Source organism: Ostrinia furnacalis, unplaced genomic scaffold (genome assembly GCF_004193835.3).
Source record: "Ostrinia furnacalis isolate ACB-3 unplaced genomic scaffold, ASM419383v2 OfSCF3657, whole genome shotgun sequence".
NCBI classification, from domain to species: Eukaryota; Metazoa; Arthropoda; class Insecta; order Lepidoptera; family Crambidae; genus Ostrinia; species Ostrinia furnacalis.
Genome location: NW_021133896.1, coordinates 378,705 through 394,897, shown reverse-complemented (window position 1 = coordinate 394,897; position 16,193 = coordinate 378,705). Strand labels below are relative to the sequence as shown.

General features: G+C 34.9%; 1 protein-coding gene across 1 annotated transcript; it reads left to right on the top strand.

The window, feature by feature from the left end:
* The first annotated feature begins 7,159 nt into the window (after nt 1-7,159).
* Nucleotides 7,160-8,197, top strand: LOC114358059 (uncharacterized). The gene has a single exon (XM_028311928.1). The coding sequence runs from the start codon at nt 7,160-7,162 to the stop codon at nt 8,195-8,197; it is 1,038 nt and encodes a 345-aa protein (XP_028167729.1).
* Nucleotides 8,198-16,193: the final 7,996 nt, after the last annotated feature.

The window sequence follows — 16,193 nt, the reverse complement described above, 5'->3', positions numbered from 1 at the left end:
GCGTTAGGTAAATTTGAAGAGAGTTATTTACGAAACACTCGATTAATGTTTGTTTTCATTTAACCAGATCGATTCGTGCTCATATTATTTAGCTCTTTTTCTAAATGCTGCGAAAGCAATGAATTTTTTTATGTCCCTTGGATGCCACCGTGAATTTCTATCACATATAATTTTACGTAGTTAGATTATGATCTTACGCGTTATAACACGAGTATCTATATGATAAACTGACGAAGTTCACAATTTCACGTTGACATTACACTGTCGAGAATATTTTGGTACAATCAAAGCGCCTTATTAAAAATATTTGTAGTAATATAGCATCTATCAGAACTATTTGAGATACTAACATAATATGACATACGTTCTATCATGTTGAATTGGACTGCCTATGAATCATACTCCCACAAGTTATGTATTAAGGAGTGTAATATTAAAAGATTTAAGAGTTGTTGTTTGTATACTTTCAATCTCATATACATCATGACAATGATAACGAATTACCACAACAATTCCTTATCAGCACACCCATTAATAACATTCACCTAAGGTTGGTGGTACACTGAGCTCATAAATATTAGGGCCATTAAGTTACTGTTTTTAACCATGCCTCCATTTGAGTCAATTATGGCAGTTTTATTGATTAAAATAGGCTCATGTATCTACATCTTGACGTACTAGACCACAAATTGTAAAATTTTTGTTGTTACAAACAATATTTGTAAACATTTCTGTCCTGTTTATTTTTATCTACTTCATTGTAACAATTTTTTTTCTAGTCTAGTACTTTTCATTGTCAACCTTTTTTTTTTTTATGTGATAGGAGGCAAACGAGCAGACGGATCACCTGATGGTAAGTCATTACCGTCGCCCATAGACACCCGCAGACCCAGGGGCGTTACAGGTGCGTTGGCGATGATTTGTAACAAGTGATTAGTTGCTGAAGATGATGATTCAGCTAAATGTAACAAAAATACCACCGATCCATTAAACGTTTTTTTAATTGGCTTAATTAAACAATTTTATCTCAAGAATAGATTTTTACTCGTACTTTAATTCTACTATACAGAGATTATGAGATTTTGTGTTTGTTAAAAAATACAAAAATAACTACCCTCAATGTACCACCATCCTAACTCTCCTTGTCAAATAATCGACCTTAACAGAGTTGGATGTACACCCACGTGCTCTAAAAGACAATGCTCAATTACTTCTGCCACCTACCGTCATCATTGTTGAGCTTAATAAGCTTCTCAATGTTGTTTAAATTAGGTAGAGTCAAGAAAACAAATATGGAAATGAAAATAAATTGAAAGAACAAGGTATTAATGTAACAATGAAGATTGTTATCAGCTTTAGAATTTATGAAGGTGTATGATATTGTTTAGAAAGCTTAGTAAATATCAATCTGAAGGCTCTTCACGAAATGAAATGTTTAAGGTAATTTGTCAGAATTCTAATCGTATATAAGGTAATCAAGAATCAGTAACTTAATCGATTTAGGTACGTAAAGAAAAATCAATTTATGCGGCGGCACACGTGGATTTTATTGATAAAAAATACACGGGTCCCGTACGTAGAGGCGTAGGTCAATTTAGCGAAGTACGTTTTAGCGAAAAACACTCATGGTGGTACGCTGGAGCGAAAGGCTGCTGAAACGAAACGCTCGCTACCGAAAAAGTTATTTTAATGACCTTGCGCCACGCGAATAGTTGTGGTAAATGCCTGATTTTTTATTAATACTAGACCTACCTGATTCAGAAGTGTTTACATCCATAACACGAATTACTAAAAACGTTAAAAATCTTCTACCTGTGTTGTAAAAAACATAACTCGAAGACTATCAAAACTTCCATAACATTAGACACCATACTTATAATATTTGAAGTAATTTTATATCATCCAACCCAGAAATAGACAGACGTTGTAAAATTCAATTCAACCATAGTATACGACTGACACATCTTGAAAGACAATATCGTCACCATGGACCTATAAAAAAAGGCGGACGGAACTCGCGCTACAACAAAACTGTGACGCAAAATTTTGGCGTTTGTCTATTGTGTGAGTGAATTTAGGGATGCCATGTTAGACAAAACATTTTACCCATTTATTTTAAGAAAAACATAGACCGGCAGATGGTACTTGGAAATGACAGAATTATTCCGGGCCATTTTAAAAGGATGAAAGGTGAATGCGTTGAGGTAGGCGCGAAATTTTCAATGTTCAAATTTTCTTACTTTGATTGCAAGTCAGTGTGTCAGGGTATGTACATAATGTTGATCAAAAATGATTCACGCAGTTACAAATTACGAATCTTGTGTAGGTACATTATAATCATAATCTTATGCATCATCAATATATTATTATTACCTCTGATAGATTTTTTTTAACATACCTACATTGAATTTCGCAGTTCCACATTTTTGGGAAGGATCAAATTTGCCTATGAAAATATTATATCCCATTAAAACACAATAATTATTATGATAAATTANATGACCCCTTACGCCCGTATTCACAAACGATGCTTGCTTAAGTGAAGCTGCAAATCGAAAGCACAGCATTGAATAGCGCTCTGTGATTGGTTCGTGTATCACCCTGTGCGTCCACGCGCACTGTTAGACCTCATAGTAATGTTTGGAAATAATTGAAGAGAGTTCTTTACGAAACACTAGATTAATATTTTGTTTTAATACAGTGTGAGTCACGTTAAAGTGCACATATGAAAATAGATGAAACTAGACCTATTTTTATCGACAAAAAAGAGGTCAAATAATTTTTGAGATTTTTTTTTAATTTTTTATAGAATTTTTTTTCTTCCAATTACTTATTGTAAAGAAAACGTAATAACTTTTAAACCAAGCGGTATATCCTGATAAAATAAAAACAGTAATAATGCTAAATAACAGGCAATACTAAAAAAATACATAAAATACACAAACAAGGCCAACAAATTTTCTGGGTATTTTATGTATTTTTTTACTATAGCCTGTTATTTAGCATTATTACTGTTTTTATTTTATCAGGATATACCTCTTAGTTTAAAAGTTATTACGTTTTCTTTACGAGAAGTAATTGGAAGAAAAAAAATCTATAATAAATTAAAAAAAAAAACTCAAAAATTTTTTGACCTTTTTTTTGTCGATAAAAATAGGTCTAGTTTCACATATTTTCATATGTACACTTTAACGTGACTCACACTGTATAACCAGACCGATTCGTGCTCATATTATTTAGCTCTTTTTCTAAATGCCGCGAAAGCAATGAATGATTTTTTGTCGCTTGGTAACGGATGTGAAAATCCAACAGATATAATTTGACGTAGGTAGTTAGATTATAATACGAGTACCTATATGATAAACTGACGAAGTTCACAATTTCACGTTGACATTACACTGTCGAGAATATTTTGGTACAATCAAAGCCCATCGTATTAAAAATATTTGTAGTAATATAGCATCTAACTATTTAAGATACTAACATAATATAACATACGTTCTATCATGTTGAATTGGACTGCCTATGAATCATACTCCCACTAGTTATGTATTAAGGAGTGTAATATTAAAAGATTTAAGAGTTGTTGTTTGTATACTTTCAATCTCATATCGATCATGACAATGATAACGAATTACCACAACAATTCCTTATCAGCACACCCATTAATAACATTCACCTAAGGTTGATGGTACACTGAGCTCATAAATATTAGGGCCATTGAGTTACTGTTTTTGACCATGCCTCCATTTGATTCAATTATGGCAGTTTTATTGATTTTTTTTTAAAATAAGCTCATTAATCTACATCATGACGCAAGACACATTAAATTTTTGTTGTTACAAACAATGTTTGTAAACAATTTTGTCCTGTTTATTTTTATCTGCTTCATTGTAACTTTTTTTTTCTAATCTAGTACATTTCAGTGTCGATCTTGATGATTTTGTAACGTGTGATTAGTTGCTGAAGATGATGATTCAGCTAAATGTAACAAAAATACCACCGATCCATTAAACGTTTTTTCAATTGGCTTAATTAAACAATTTTATCTCAAGAATAGATTTTTACTCGTACTTTAATTCTACTATACAGAGATTATGAGATTTTGTGTTTGTTAAAAAATACAAAAATAACTACCCTCAATGTACCACCATCCTAACTCTCCTTGTCAAATAATCGACCTTAACAGAGTTGGATGTACACCCACGTGCTCTAAAAGACAATGCTCAATTACTTCTGCCACCTACCGTCATCATTGTTGAGCTTAATAAGCTTCTCAATATTGTTTAAATTAGGTAGAGTCAAGAAAACAAATATGGAAATGAAAATAAATTGAAAGAACAAGGTATTAATGTAACAATGAAGATTGTTATCAGCTTTAGAATTTATGAAGGTGTATGATATTGTTTAGAAAGCTTAGTAAATGTCAATCTGAAGGCTCTTCACGAAATGAAATGTTTAAGGTAATTTGTCAGAATTCTAATCGTATGTAAGGTAATCAAGAATCAGTAACTTAATCGATTTAGGTACGTAAAGAAAAATAAATTTATGCGGCGGCACACGTGGAGTATTAATAAAAAATACACGGGTCCCGTACGTAGTGGCGAAGGTCAATTTAGCGAAGTACGTTTTAGCGAAAAACACTCATGGTGGTACGCTGGAACGAAAGGCTGCTGAAGCGAAATGCTCGCGGCCGAAAAAGTTATTTTAATGACCTTTACCACGCGAATAGTTATGATAAATGCCTGATTTTTTATTAATACTAGGCCTACCTGATTCAGAAGTGTTTACATCCATAACACGAATTACTAAAAACGTTAAAAATCTTGTACCTGTGTTGTAAAAAACATAACTCGAAGACTATCAAAACTTCCATAACATTAGACACCATACTTATAATATTTGAAGTAATTTTATATCATCCAACCCAGAAATAGACAGACGTTGTAAAATTCAATTCAACCATAGTATACGACCGACACATCTTGAAAGACAATATCGTCACCTCAAAACTATAGTATGACTGTTGACATTATATGACTTGACTTTTATATTTCTATAAATGAAATGTGTAAAATAAGACTTGGGAGATTTATCTCCGTAAGGCAGATAAGTTTAATGTGAACCGTGTGCGGTACAAGTTTGTAACACAGAAAAAAGATTCAGTAGGTTCACTAAGGCTGAGTTGCACCACCTAACGTTGACCGTAACTATGATGATAACCGGTGTTTTTGTATGGAGTTTGACCGATTTTTGATGTTTGTCAAATTAAAGTAGGATGGTGCAACCTAGCCTAAGTACCAATATGACTATGTCGTGTCAACCTTAAAACACTTCTACGTTTCGAAATTAGGTAGTACATCAAATCAAATATATTTATTCAATTCAGACCAGTATTTTGGCACTTATGAACGTCAAAGATAATAAAAATATGGGGCAGTTTACATGTCTCCTTATCTTTGGGCCCAAACAACATTAAGGCAAGCGCATCAAAAATAGCATCGATAAAAATCCTTACAAAATTAGACTAACTTATAATATTATCAAAGCACGTGCGTAAAGACGTTCCCGTTGTTTTTGAGTCTATTCTCATCTCACTCACTCGCAGCTAGAAGCCGATATGAGTGACAGCGAGACCTAAAAAGTTAAAAAAGCAAGAGCATGTAGCTCTGATCTTCAGAATCTCTTCAGAATAGTTCAGGGATGTATTTTGTAAGAGTTGGTGAAACTCTGCACTCTACGTACCTAGATATCCATTATAGCCATACTGATTGTGTGTCCATTGTAGTTCAAATGCGCGTGAGCAGTAAAAAAACACCAAAATCCAGGATCATATTACGAAAATCCATTAAGGGAGGCAATAAAAATAGATCTATGGACGTGTAAGCAACGATCCTAAATTCAGTCATTCGAAATAAAACGTCAATAGGCGCCTTTGGAACTAACTAATTGATAAAGCGGGTGTGACTTTACTAGTTTTTTTTTTCCAATTCTCTTTTTTTCATTTGTTAAATGTAGAGAAAACGAATGTAGATAAGACTGTCCATTTTCACATAAATAATTACTTAGGAGAATGCAGTTTTTATACTTTGATTCTAGTATATTATGTCCAAATGTAGAGCTACATTTGGAAATAATATACTCTCCGAGTGAAAACTTATTATTACTAACTCCACATAAGAAATTGACCACTCAAAATTATTATTTACTATTTATTAAACTAAGAATCCACTAGTATTCAAGCACACAATACCAGCAACTATGAATTTATTACCGTCTCTACAACAGCGTAAAATAAAATTATTTAACAGAATAACGTATTTTACACTGCAAGTGAAAACAAATTTTGTGCACATTGAATTCCATTGGGCGGAACAAACTGCATTGAATGGACTCACAAACGATACAAGAATGTTGTGGAAGATGACTTTGTACCTTCTAAGGAATACAACGGATTGTACTTAGCGTGTTATTCTCGGTGTTTACTGAAATCCTTATTCTGATGTTGAAAATAAACTTATTTGGTTAACGAACTACATATTTTTGATCATAAATAGTGTGTTTAAACACTGTTTATTATGGCTCTTGTAGTGTTATTATTAGATAGCATTGAAGATATGATTGATATGGTAGACCAACTACAACGTGAATCAGCAAAAGTAGGGTTAAAAATGAATTTGTCAAAAACGAAAATCATGACGAACATTGAAAATGCGAAAAATCACGTCCTACCTGTAGAATTGGTCGACCACTACATTTATCTAGGCCACAAAATNATTGCGCTGAATTGCATCGACCCTGAAGTTAAAGGTGTCATTAATGATCATTTTTACGTAGATGACATGATTTTAAGTTTGGACAATAAATTAGATTTATTAAAATTATGCGAAAAAACAAAAGACGTCTTAAAATCAGGTTGCTTTCCGTTACGAAAGTGGGTTTTTAACTTTAAGTGTGATCAACATTTAACTTCATTCGGTGACTACAAAGACTTATCATTAGGAGATAACGTTCACAGCAAAACTTTGGGTTTAGGTTTGTTTCACACTACAGATGAAAANTTTCATCCAAACATCACTTTACGTTGTTGCTGTTCCGTCACGAGCATAAACAGTTATTACACGCAGGCCCTCAAACCCTCTTGTACAACATCAGGGAGATGTGGTGGCCTATAGCTGGTAGGAATATTGCAAGATCGGTAGTACATGATTGTGTAATCTGCAAACGATTGAGAGGCAAAACTCTGGCTCCTCTGATGGGAAATTTACCTGAGGAGCGCATAACTCCTAGTTTTCCATTTATGCGTTGTGGAGTCGACTATGCGGGTCCAATGTTCATACTCAATCGCAAGGGTAGAGGATCCAGGGTAACAAAATGTTACATATGTTTATTCGTCTGTTTGGTCACGCGCGCTATGCACCTGGAACTAGTCACTGATCTCTCAACAGATGCATATTTGTTAGCCTTAAAGAGATTTATTTCTCGCCGTGGAAAACCTAATGAAATCTTTTCGGACAACGGCAAGAATTTTGTTGGTCTAGCAAATGAATTTACAAGGTTTTTATCAAATTGTTCATCTGAAATAATTGAATTTGCCACTAATCAAAACATTAAATTCACTTTTATACCTCCTTATGCGCCTCATTTTGGTGGTTTGTGGGAGGCTGGTGTTAAATCCTGCAAGTATCACTTGCGTCGCGTGATAGGGAACTCGCACATGACATATGAGGAGTTTGGCACAGTACTGACTCAAGTAGAGGCTGTCCTAAACTCTCGTCCCCTAAGTCCTATGTCCTCAGATCCGCAAGACTATAACCCATTAACTCCATCTCACTTCCTGGTTGGTCGTCCGCTCACTGCGCCTGCCACCGATGACCTGAAAGACGCACCTGCTCATCGGCTCTCACGCTATCAACGAGTGGAGCAAATTCGCCAGCACTTTTGGGATCGATGGGCCAAGGAGTACATATCCGAACTTCAGACGAGATCGAAATGGAGGAACAACACAAACGAGCTTCAACCTGGGACATTGGTTGTCATCAAGGAGGACAAGCAGCCACCTCTCAAATGGAGCCTTGGACGCGTTGTGAGGTCCATTCCCGGGAAGGATGGCGTAAGCAGAGTTGCTGACATCCAGACGTCTTCAGGAATCGTTCGACGCGCCTTCGTGAAGATTTGTCCTCTAGTGGACTGTTAGTTCATCTTTATGATTAGGCTGAAAGAGGGTACTTTCAGGGCCGGGGGTATGTCTAGTAGTTAACGGTAGCATTATTTTGTGTCGGTGTCATAACCATGGCATTATTAGCATCATAGACTAATTTGAAGTGGCGCCACTGAGCCACCCCACTAATTTAAAAATATGTTTTTTGTCAATTATTAATACGATTCGCTTTCAAATACTTGTAACGACTTAACGCTTTAAATTAACTGAAACTGAGAATATACGCAATTTTATGAAGAAAAAGCATTTCAATTCGCAACATATCAACACGCCTCTTCGAGTTACGAGCATCGCAGCAACAGGTGTATTAGTAAATATTCTTGACTTAAAATAATGTAAAGATATTATGTAATTTGTAAACATACGTTTTGACTGTAGTTTTAAAGACAATGTTGCAGAACTCAATTCTTCTCGCCTCTTCTGTGTACCTACCATGAGTTTACGATAGGTGTGCTCGCTAGCGAGTACGTCAAAAATATCTATGAAGATTTTCTTTCTTGAAAGTAGCCGCTAGGGGCTGCACAATATGTCAAACAATTAATGTCATTTTTTACGCAGTCGCTAGCGAGCACACCTAACGTTAACCCATGGTAAGCACACTGAAATTAGTTTTACTTACGAGTAGGTAAATGTAAAGGTAAAATAAAATTCTATTCTAAAATTTATTTTTATTCATTCTGTCTATTCGTTTGTTTCAGACTTTCCACAAACATCCAGAATACGGCCTCAGATCGTCTAAATAAGTGGAGATATCTTGAAAATCAAATAGCGCCGCCCACAGCATAATGCTCGAGCGAGAACCGAACCTGTGATGGCGCACTAAATTAACCAGCGGACGTTTACTGCCGACCATTTGTGGACCGGCGACAGTCATTGGTGGCACAGACTAACAAAAGTAAACAGTGACAATAAGCGTGAATCATAATGTGTCGAAATCGTACAATAGTAATGATTAGAATGTACTTACGTTTCTAATTTCAGCAAAGGAAATGCGAGAAGATCATAATTTGTACCTACACCTACAGCCAGCGCTAAAAAACTGACAATCTACAGTGTGAGTCACGTTAAAGTGTACATATGAAAATAAATGAAACTAGACCTATTTTTATCGACAAAAAAGAGGTCAAAAAGTTTTTGAGATTTTTTTTTAATTTTTTATAGAATTTTTTTTTCTTCCAATTACTTATTGTAAAGAAAACGTAATAACTTTTAAACTAAGCGGTATATCCTGATAAAATAAAAACAGTAATAATGCTAAATAACAGGCGATACTAAAAAAATACATAAAATACACAAAAAATGACAACAAATAATAAAAAATGATACTTTTCGAAAAAAATCTGCTTTAAAATTCGTGTTTTTTAGGTTATTTGATAAATTTCTCCAAAAAATGCCCCTATAACAGGTGGTTTTTATTACTTTTTATTATTCTCTATCGTATTATCTTTGTAAAACCAAAAATTGCATGTCTCTATCCCTATCACAACGTTTGCAATGATCGTTTGAACTAAGCCTCTCCGGGCGCGCCATTCAAAGCTTCGTTATCAACGAAACTGAAAATGGCTCTCGATTTGTAATTTCGATAAAGACAAGTTAGATTTCAAATAAAAACAAAAGATTTCGAAGAAAAATAAGCATTTTAGTTAAAATTAAAATTGTCTCTACCTGTAGTAGTTCACAATAAGTAATTGGAAGAAAAAAAATTCTATAAAAAATTAAAAAAAAATCTCAAAAAATTTTTGACCTCTTTTTTGTCGATAAAAATAGGTCTAGTTTCATTTATTTTCATATGTACACTTTAACGTGACTCACACTGTATAAATACTACGATAAAAATCGACTTAAATCGTAGTAGGTACTTATTTAGGTACTATTCTGTGCTTAAACTCAGATAAAAAAGTCTCAGTATTCTTAACAATACTTCACATTGCAATTCAAATTATAGTTTTCTAGATGTTGATAATACTCTACATTAAATTATATTGTTTGATAATTTTCCAGTTCCATATGGCGCTAATTATAAGCAAGGTTACAAGTAGGAACACATTAAATTCATGAGATATAATTTGTAAAGGAGTTCAAACGAGTTGAGCCAATGCCTACGAGTTGAAAACCAGCGGATTTTCCCGGAAATTTCAAGATTTTCCCAATTGAACAATAATAACAAAGAATGTTTTTCCAAAGAAATGGAAAGACCAAAACAGGTCAACTGTATGGACGTTGATTGCCCTAAATAATAACGACAAATAATCGAAAATAACGATGTCTTCCCTTTAAAATCGTTTGATGTTAGTTCGGCGATGCGTTAAAGGTTAAGAGACAAATTGCTATGTATTCTTTCTTGTGCTATTAGTATTTAATGGGTCACAGTAATTCTATAAACTATTCAGGAGCATTTTATTTCTTAATAGAATTGATAAATTAATTATTATCTGGGTTATTTTATATTAATTTTAGATAACACAAATATTATTTTAAGCTATAAATACTCGTGTTTGCGATGTGCAAGTTTGCATTAGAATTTGTATTCGGTGGATTTTCATTATAAGTATAAATTCCATTATACTATAAAGTGAATTTTGTTGCTTTAGGACGTGAACAGCTTGTGCAAAATATACCCATATAAGGTAAACATGCAGATGAGACCATTGATTCGATAATAATTAAATATGTACGAGTAATTCATATTTTAAGCGTGTGAATATATGTATAAGAAATCCTTTTAATTCATAAAGCTAACAAGAAAGCAAAATAAAAACAATATCACACTTCTTTCACTATAATCAGGCAATTAATATGCTCGTGCGCATCTGATAGCAAAATGGCGGCTGTGGGAGGGAAGGCGCGCGCTGCTGATTGGTTATCATTAAATGACTCGATCGGCCTTGAGCCCAGTAGCTTATTCACATGGTTTATTGTGTCTATCTCTTGATCTTTTGAATCATTTAAAACCTATTTTGAATTTTATAGCCTACTGTCTGAAGCAAGAGCTTGTAAATTGGTTGGTATAGAAATAAATCACGTCTTACAAATCTCTCTACCTAAACTTATTGTCTCTGTGCCTGTATTTTTTTATTAAGGTAAGTGTTCATCAAAATCCCAGAGCTTTATCTCTAGCATGAACAACTTTCGTCTTCGAATCGTTTGCGTATTCGATAAAATTCGATACTCAATCTTCGAATTAAACGATAACGTGACAATTTTGATTCTCAAAATAAGTTTCGTGCAACCACATCTCATACTAAGTTCACTTTATGAGACGCTCACAAGGGCGCTGTTGTAGTTTTGTTACTAAATCTTTCGATGGCGATTCGAGTACCTACGCAAACGATTTGAACTCGAAAGTTTTTCGTGCTAGCCGTACTTGAAAAGATATGGGGTACATACGAGTGTATTCAGTGTTACTTATTTTGTACTAGCTTTAGCTCCCTTTTTCGCCTGCATTCATATTAATTAGGTTTAGACCTAACTGACCGAGCTCGATAATCGCCATTATAAAATTAAATTAATGCAATAAGGGGGCGTCCATAAATTACGTGAGACAATTTTGGCTATTTTTCAACCCCCCCGCCCCCCTTGGTGAGATTTGGTGAGATTTTGCCTGACCCCCTCCCCCACCCCCTAATCTCACGTGATATTTAAAAAAAATCCGAAATTTAATATCATCATCATCATCATCATCATTATGCTTGCTTCTGAAATATATTTTGTTAACGACGGACAACTACGGAACCCTACACTGTGCGTGGCACGACACGCACTTGGCCAATTTTTTTACTTAAGATTTAAACCCAGTTTTCTGGCAAACTCTTTTTCTCTATTTCTTGCGGAAAAAATTACGTGATATTTCCTTAGACCCCCCTCCCCCCCCCGTGAGATTTAGTGAGGTTTTTGTTGACCCCCCCCCCCCCCCCCCCTAAAAGTCTCACGTAATTTATGGACGCCCCCTAAACCACCGATATACCTACAATACACAAGTCATAAGATATTATAGTGTGATACAAGCGAAATATCGTGGGTTCAACCAGTATAATAGAAACAGCTTAAAACTACATTTCACGTACGATGAGCAATTAGCAGTTATTTTTAAAATTCGCTTGCATATTTCGCGTGACGGTTAAAACGTGGAATTAACGAAAGTCCTTATACAATGCTTCATAGTAATTACACAGCCCGTTCGTTGTAGTTGTGGGCGCAGGAGTGTAAATATTTGATTTGGTAATTACTTTAGTCTATACAAATTGTCACCTATTTACTTGTCTTTGTTAAATGCTACATTTTACACGTGGTTAATTACAGTGCATTAACCCAAAATAGTGCCTATTAAACTTGGTACTTGATTCATACAAACAGTCTACTTTTCGGACACCATTCTCGAGAAAATTCAGTGGAGAAAAATGGTACCTAGGTACTTAAAGTACCTATTGCGTATTTGTATCAAATTGACTTTAATTACAACAATAAGAACCTTAAAAGTTGATCTTGATATTAACATAACCTCTTATACCTACCAGATAGTTCATATTTTCTCAATGATTTTTATATTGTGTGCATCCAACTAGACTCAAACCTCTGCTTCTAAATACGTAACAACGATACACAAAAAAATAATAGGTCCTACCAAAAAATATCTTCAATATTTTGTTCGCAAGTTTTACACACACACATTCGCGTTACTTCATGTAAAACTCGAGCCAGTTTAGAGTTGAGAAGTACCTACAACTTGAAGGGGGTCACTTAGGGGAGACCGAGGTAAGTTCTAACAGAGGAGAGTGTCGACTTAGTCGATTTTTGAAACTACATAATTAACTATTAACAAGCTTGTTCTTGAGTGGCGACCACGAGCCGGAAGACGTAGCGTGGGCAGGCCTCCCACTAGGTGGACCAACGTTCTGATGAAGGTCGCGGGAGGCGCCGGATGCGAGCGGCGCAGGACCGGTCTTTGTGGAAGTCCTTGGGGGAGGCCTTTGTCCAGCAGTGGACGTCTTTCGGCTGAAACAAACGAACGAACGAAGCTTGTAACTATTCGCGTTTTAAGTTTAAGTCTCGAAATACCAAATAGGGTAAGTCCAGGATAGATGCCCCACTTTTTGAAACAGCTCTGTAACTCAGTCAGTAAGTTTTTATCAACAATTTGACATTAGTATCTGTAAACTTTGGTCTTTCTTCTATGATATTACTATAATTATTTTAGTTTAAGTTATACCAATTCTGAGTAAATACCATTTTAATTGACCTCTAAAAAGTGGGATAGACGCCTAATGTGGGGGATAGAAGACTCACTGTATAATTGCTTCAAAGGATAGATGCCTGATGCAGGGATAGATGACTCGTTAATACAGTTTTTGAATTCTAAGGATCAAATGCATTTTGAAATCAAACAAGCCAAGTATTATTATTTAATATTGTTTTTTATTAAATGAATTAAAAATGAAAATTAATATTTTTTATTAAAAATAATACATAGTACATCCACCAGAAAAACATAACCCTCCTTCTAGCGCAGTCGGGTAAAAAGGTTATTCGATCAGAAAGGCCTATATATTAAATACTAAATACCCTATTTATTACTTTCCTAAGGTTAGCCGTACTACATTCTTTTTTTCTTCTTACTTGCTACCTGTGACAAAAAGAGCAGGTTAGGATAGATGCCTCTAGGTGCATGGGGCACGGCCCTAAGGGCATCTATACCCAAAAAAAATTAGGCAACTATCCTTTTAGCATAGGATAGGTGCCTTTTTTAATAAAAAATATAACAACACTAAAAATCGAATTAAGCATAGCTATCCCGTATAATTTATAAGATAGTCTATCAAATTATATAAAAATCTGCTTCATTTTACAGCTGACAAAAAGCTTATCCATTAAAAGATACTTTCTAATATTATTTCGACGCTCGCTAAGGTCTGGCCGCGGAAGATTTTTGCTCTCACTGGCTAAACGAACGCACTCTTTGATGGTTTGCGAGGCGAAAAGTGGTACGGGGAGGTCCCTTTCTACTATACGTACTATAACTTTAGGCTAAGTTGATTGTAACATAGTGTACTTAAAATTGCGGCACCTATCCCACTGGGGCATGTATCCTGGAATTACCCTACACGGTGTTGCGAGCTCGCTGATAGTTAATAGGTTTCCAAAAAATCGACAATGTCACAACTCCGCTCTGTTACAACTCACCTCGGTCTCCCCTACCTTAGACTCGGATGTTTGCGTTCGTGCACGTCTCTTAACAGTGCAAGTTTTCCGCGCCTGCTTACAGTTCATGACTTCCTGGTACTCTTGTTCAGTTTGCCAAAGGTTTAACGATTTTTTTAAAAACGTGTTTATATTTTACTTGTGAAAATATGTGTTAATTTGTCTTTACTGGAAGCGGTTATTAACAGTCTATTAATCGTATGACTTTATCTAAGCAATTTGCAAGGCTGATCCCTGGTACTTAATACAAAATGAATGTCATTAAGCCTAGGCGCAACAACCGACTTTTAGTTGGCCGATAGTTAGGTCACCCACAAGGTGGACGACATCATAAAGGTAGTAGGGAAGCGCTGGACGCAGGCCTCTACCAATCGATCAACATGGAAGACATTGGGGGAGGCCTATGTTCAGCAGTGGACGTCCTATGGCTGAAATGATGTTAATGATGGGTCAGGCCGTTAATCGGTATGGGCATGTATGAAAGTATGCACAATGTGCATTGCACATTGTGCAATGCACATGTTACACCGATTTGGTATCTTCATACAAATTAGATCGGGCCCAACTATTAGCCGACTAAAAGTCTGGTCTAAAAGATACATCAATGTAATTATTTCAAAGTAATTTCTATGGCTGTGCCAAAAATAATGCCTTGCAATTTCAATTACCCTAAATTTCTTATACAAAACGTCTGCGTGATGGCACGAAAGTACTCTACGAAAACTTTAAACTACTTGAATACCTACGTCAGGCATATTTTTGGTCTTCTGTGAAATACATACTTAAGTGATTTATCCAATATATAACATATATAATAGCTATAATAGCTTTCGCGATAAACATGCAACTACAAACTAGATTGAAGTAATTTCGAGCCAATTTTATGCTCGAATAATAATATCGGATCGATTCGATGGTACTCGAAGTCGCACATTATCGGTAATCGCGTTCGAGCTGTCTTCACAATGTAACAATAACCATTGAGCGTGATCTAGTTTTATAAACGGGAATCGGTGAGCGATTTGAGATTTGCAAAGAGGTTATGTTTAACTTTCTTTATGATAGTGTAGCTTCTTCCTGTGACTTTGCTCGCGTGGATTACGGTTTGTCACAGAAAATTTTATGTTTCGTCATCCAAAACACTTTATTTATAATCAAATTACCAAGAGTATAAATAAAAGTACTATCCAGCTTTAGTCATAGGTCCCTAGATTAAATAAAATACAAAAAATTAAGTTATTTTCTCATGTTCAGTTCATTTCAATACCAAAATCATCAATTTAGTGCTTATACAACTGCTAAGTCTATACCTAAAACAAACTCCTATGTTGAATCGCAACAGGATCAAAAAGTCAAATAGATTCATGAATCTAGTTGACTTCATGAAAATCTCAAAAGTGTAAAGTTTTTTTTTTTAATTTCATGTTTAAACTTACTACCAAAAACATCATGACCACACAAAGTATAGAAAATCATTTGGTTGCAATGATTTGATGTTCCAACTATTATTCGATCAAATCACCGAGTAGCCTTGTCATAATTTAGACCACAGCATGGCATTAACGTTGTTGATTTTGCTACTGCATGTCGCTGAACCAATATTTTGCCTATATCCACAATCATGTTTGGTTGCTAACAATTTTCTGAATCATTGGTTTAATTAATCAAAATGCTATTAGATTTGATGTTGGCATACTGGTTGAAATGAAATAGAAAATGTCTTATGCTAAAAACAGGCGTGTGTATATTTAGGCAATTATTCAGTGCCTACCAAATT

Bases quoted from the DNA above. Each gene is read 5' to 3' on its own strand.
- LOC114358059 (XM_028311928.1), top strand. From the start codon at position 7,160: ATGTGGTGGCCTATAGCTGGTAGGAATATTGCAAGATCGGTAGTACAT.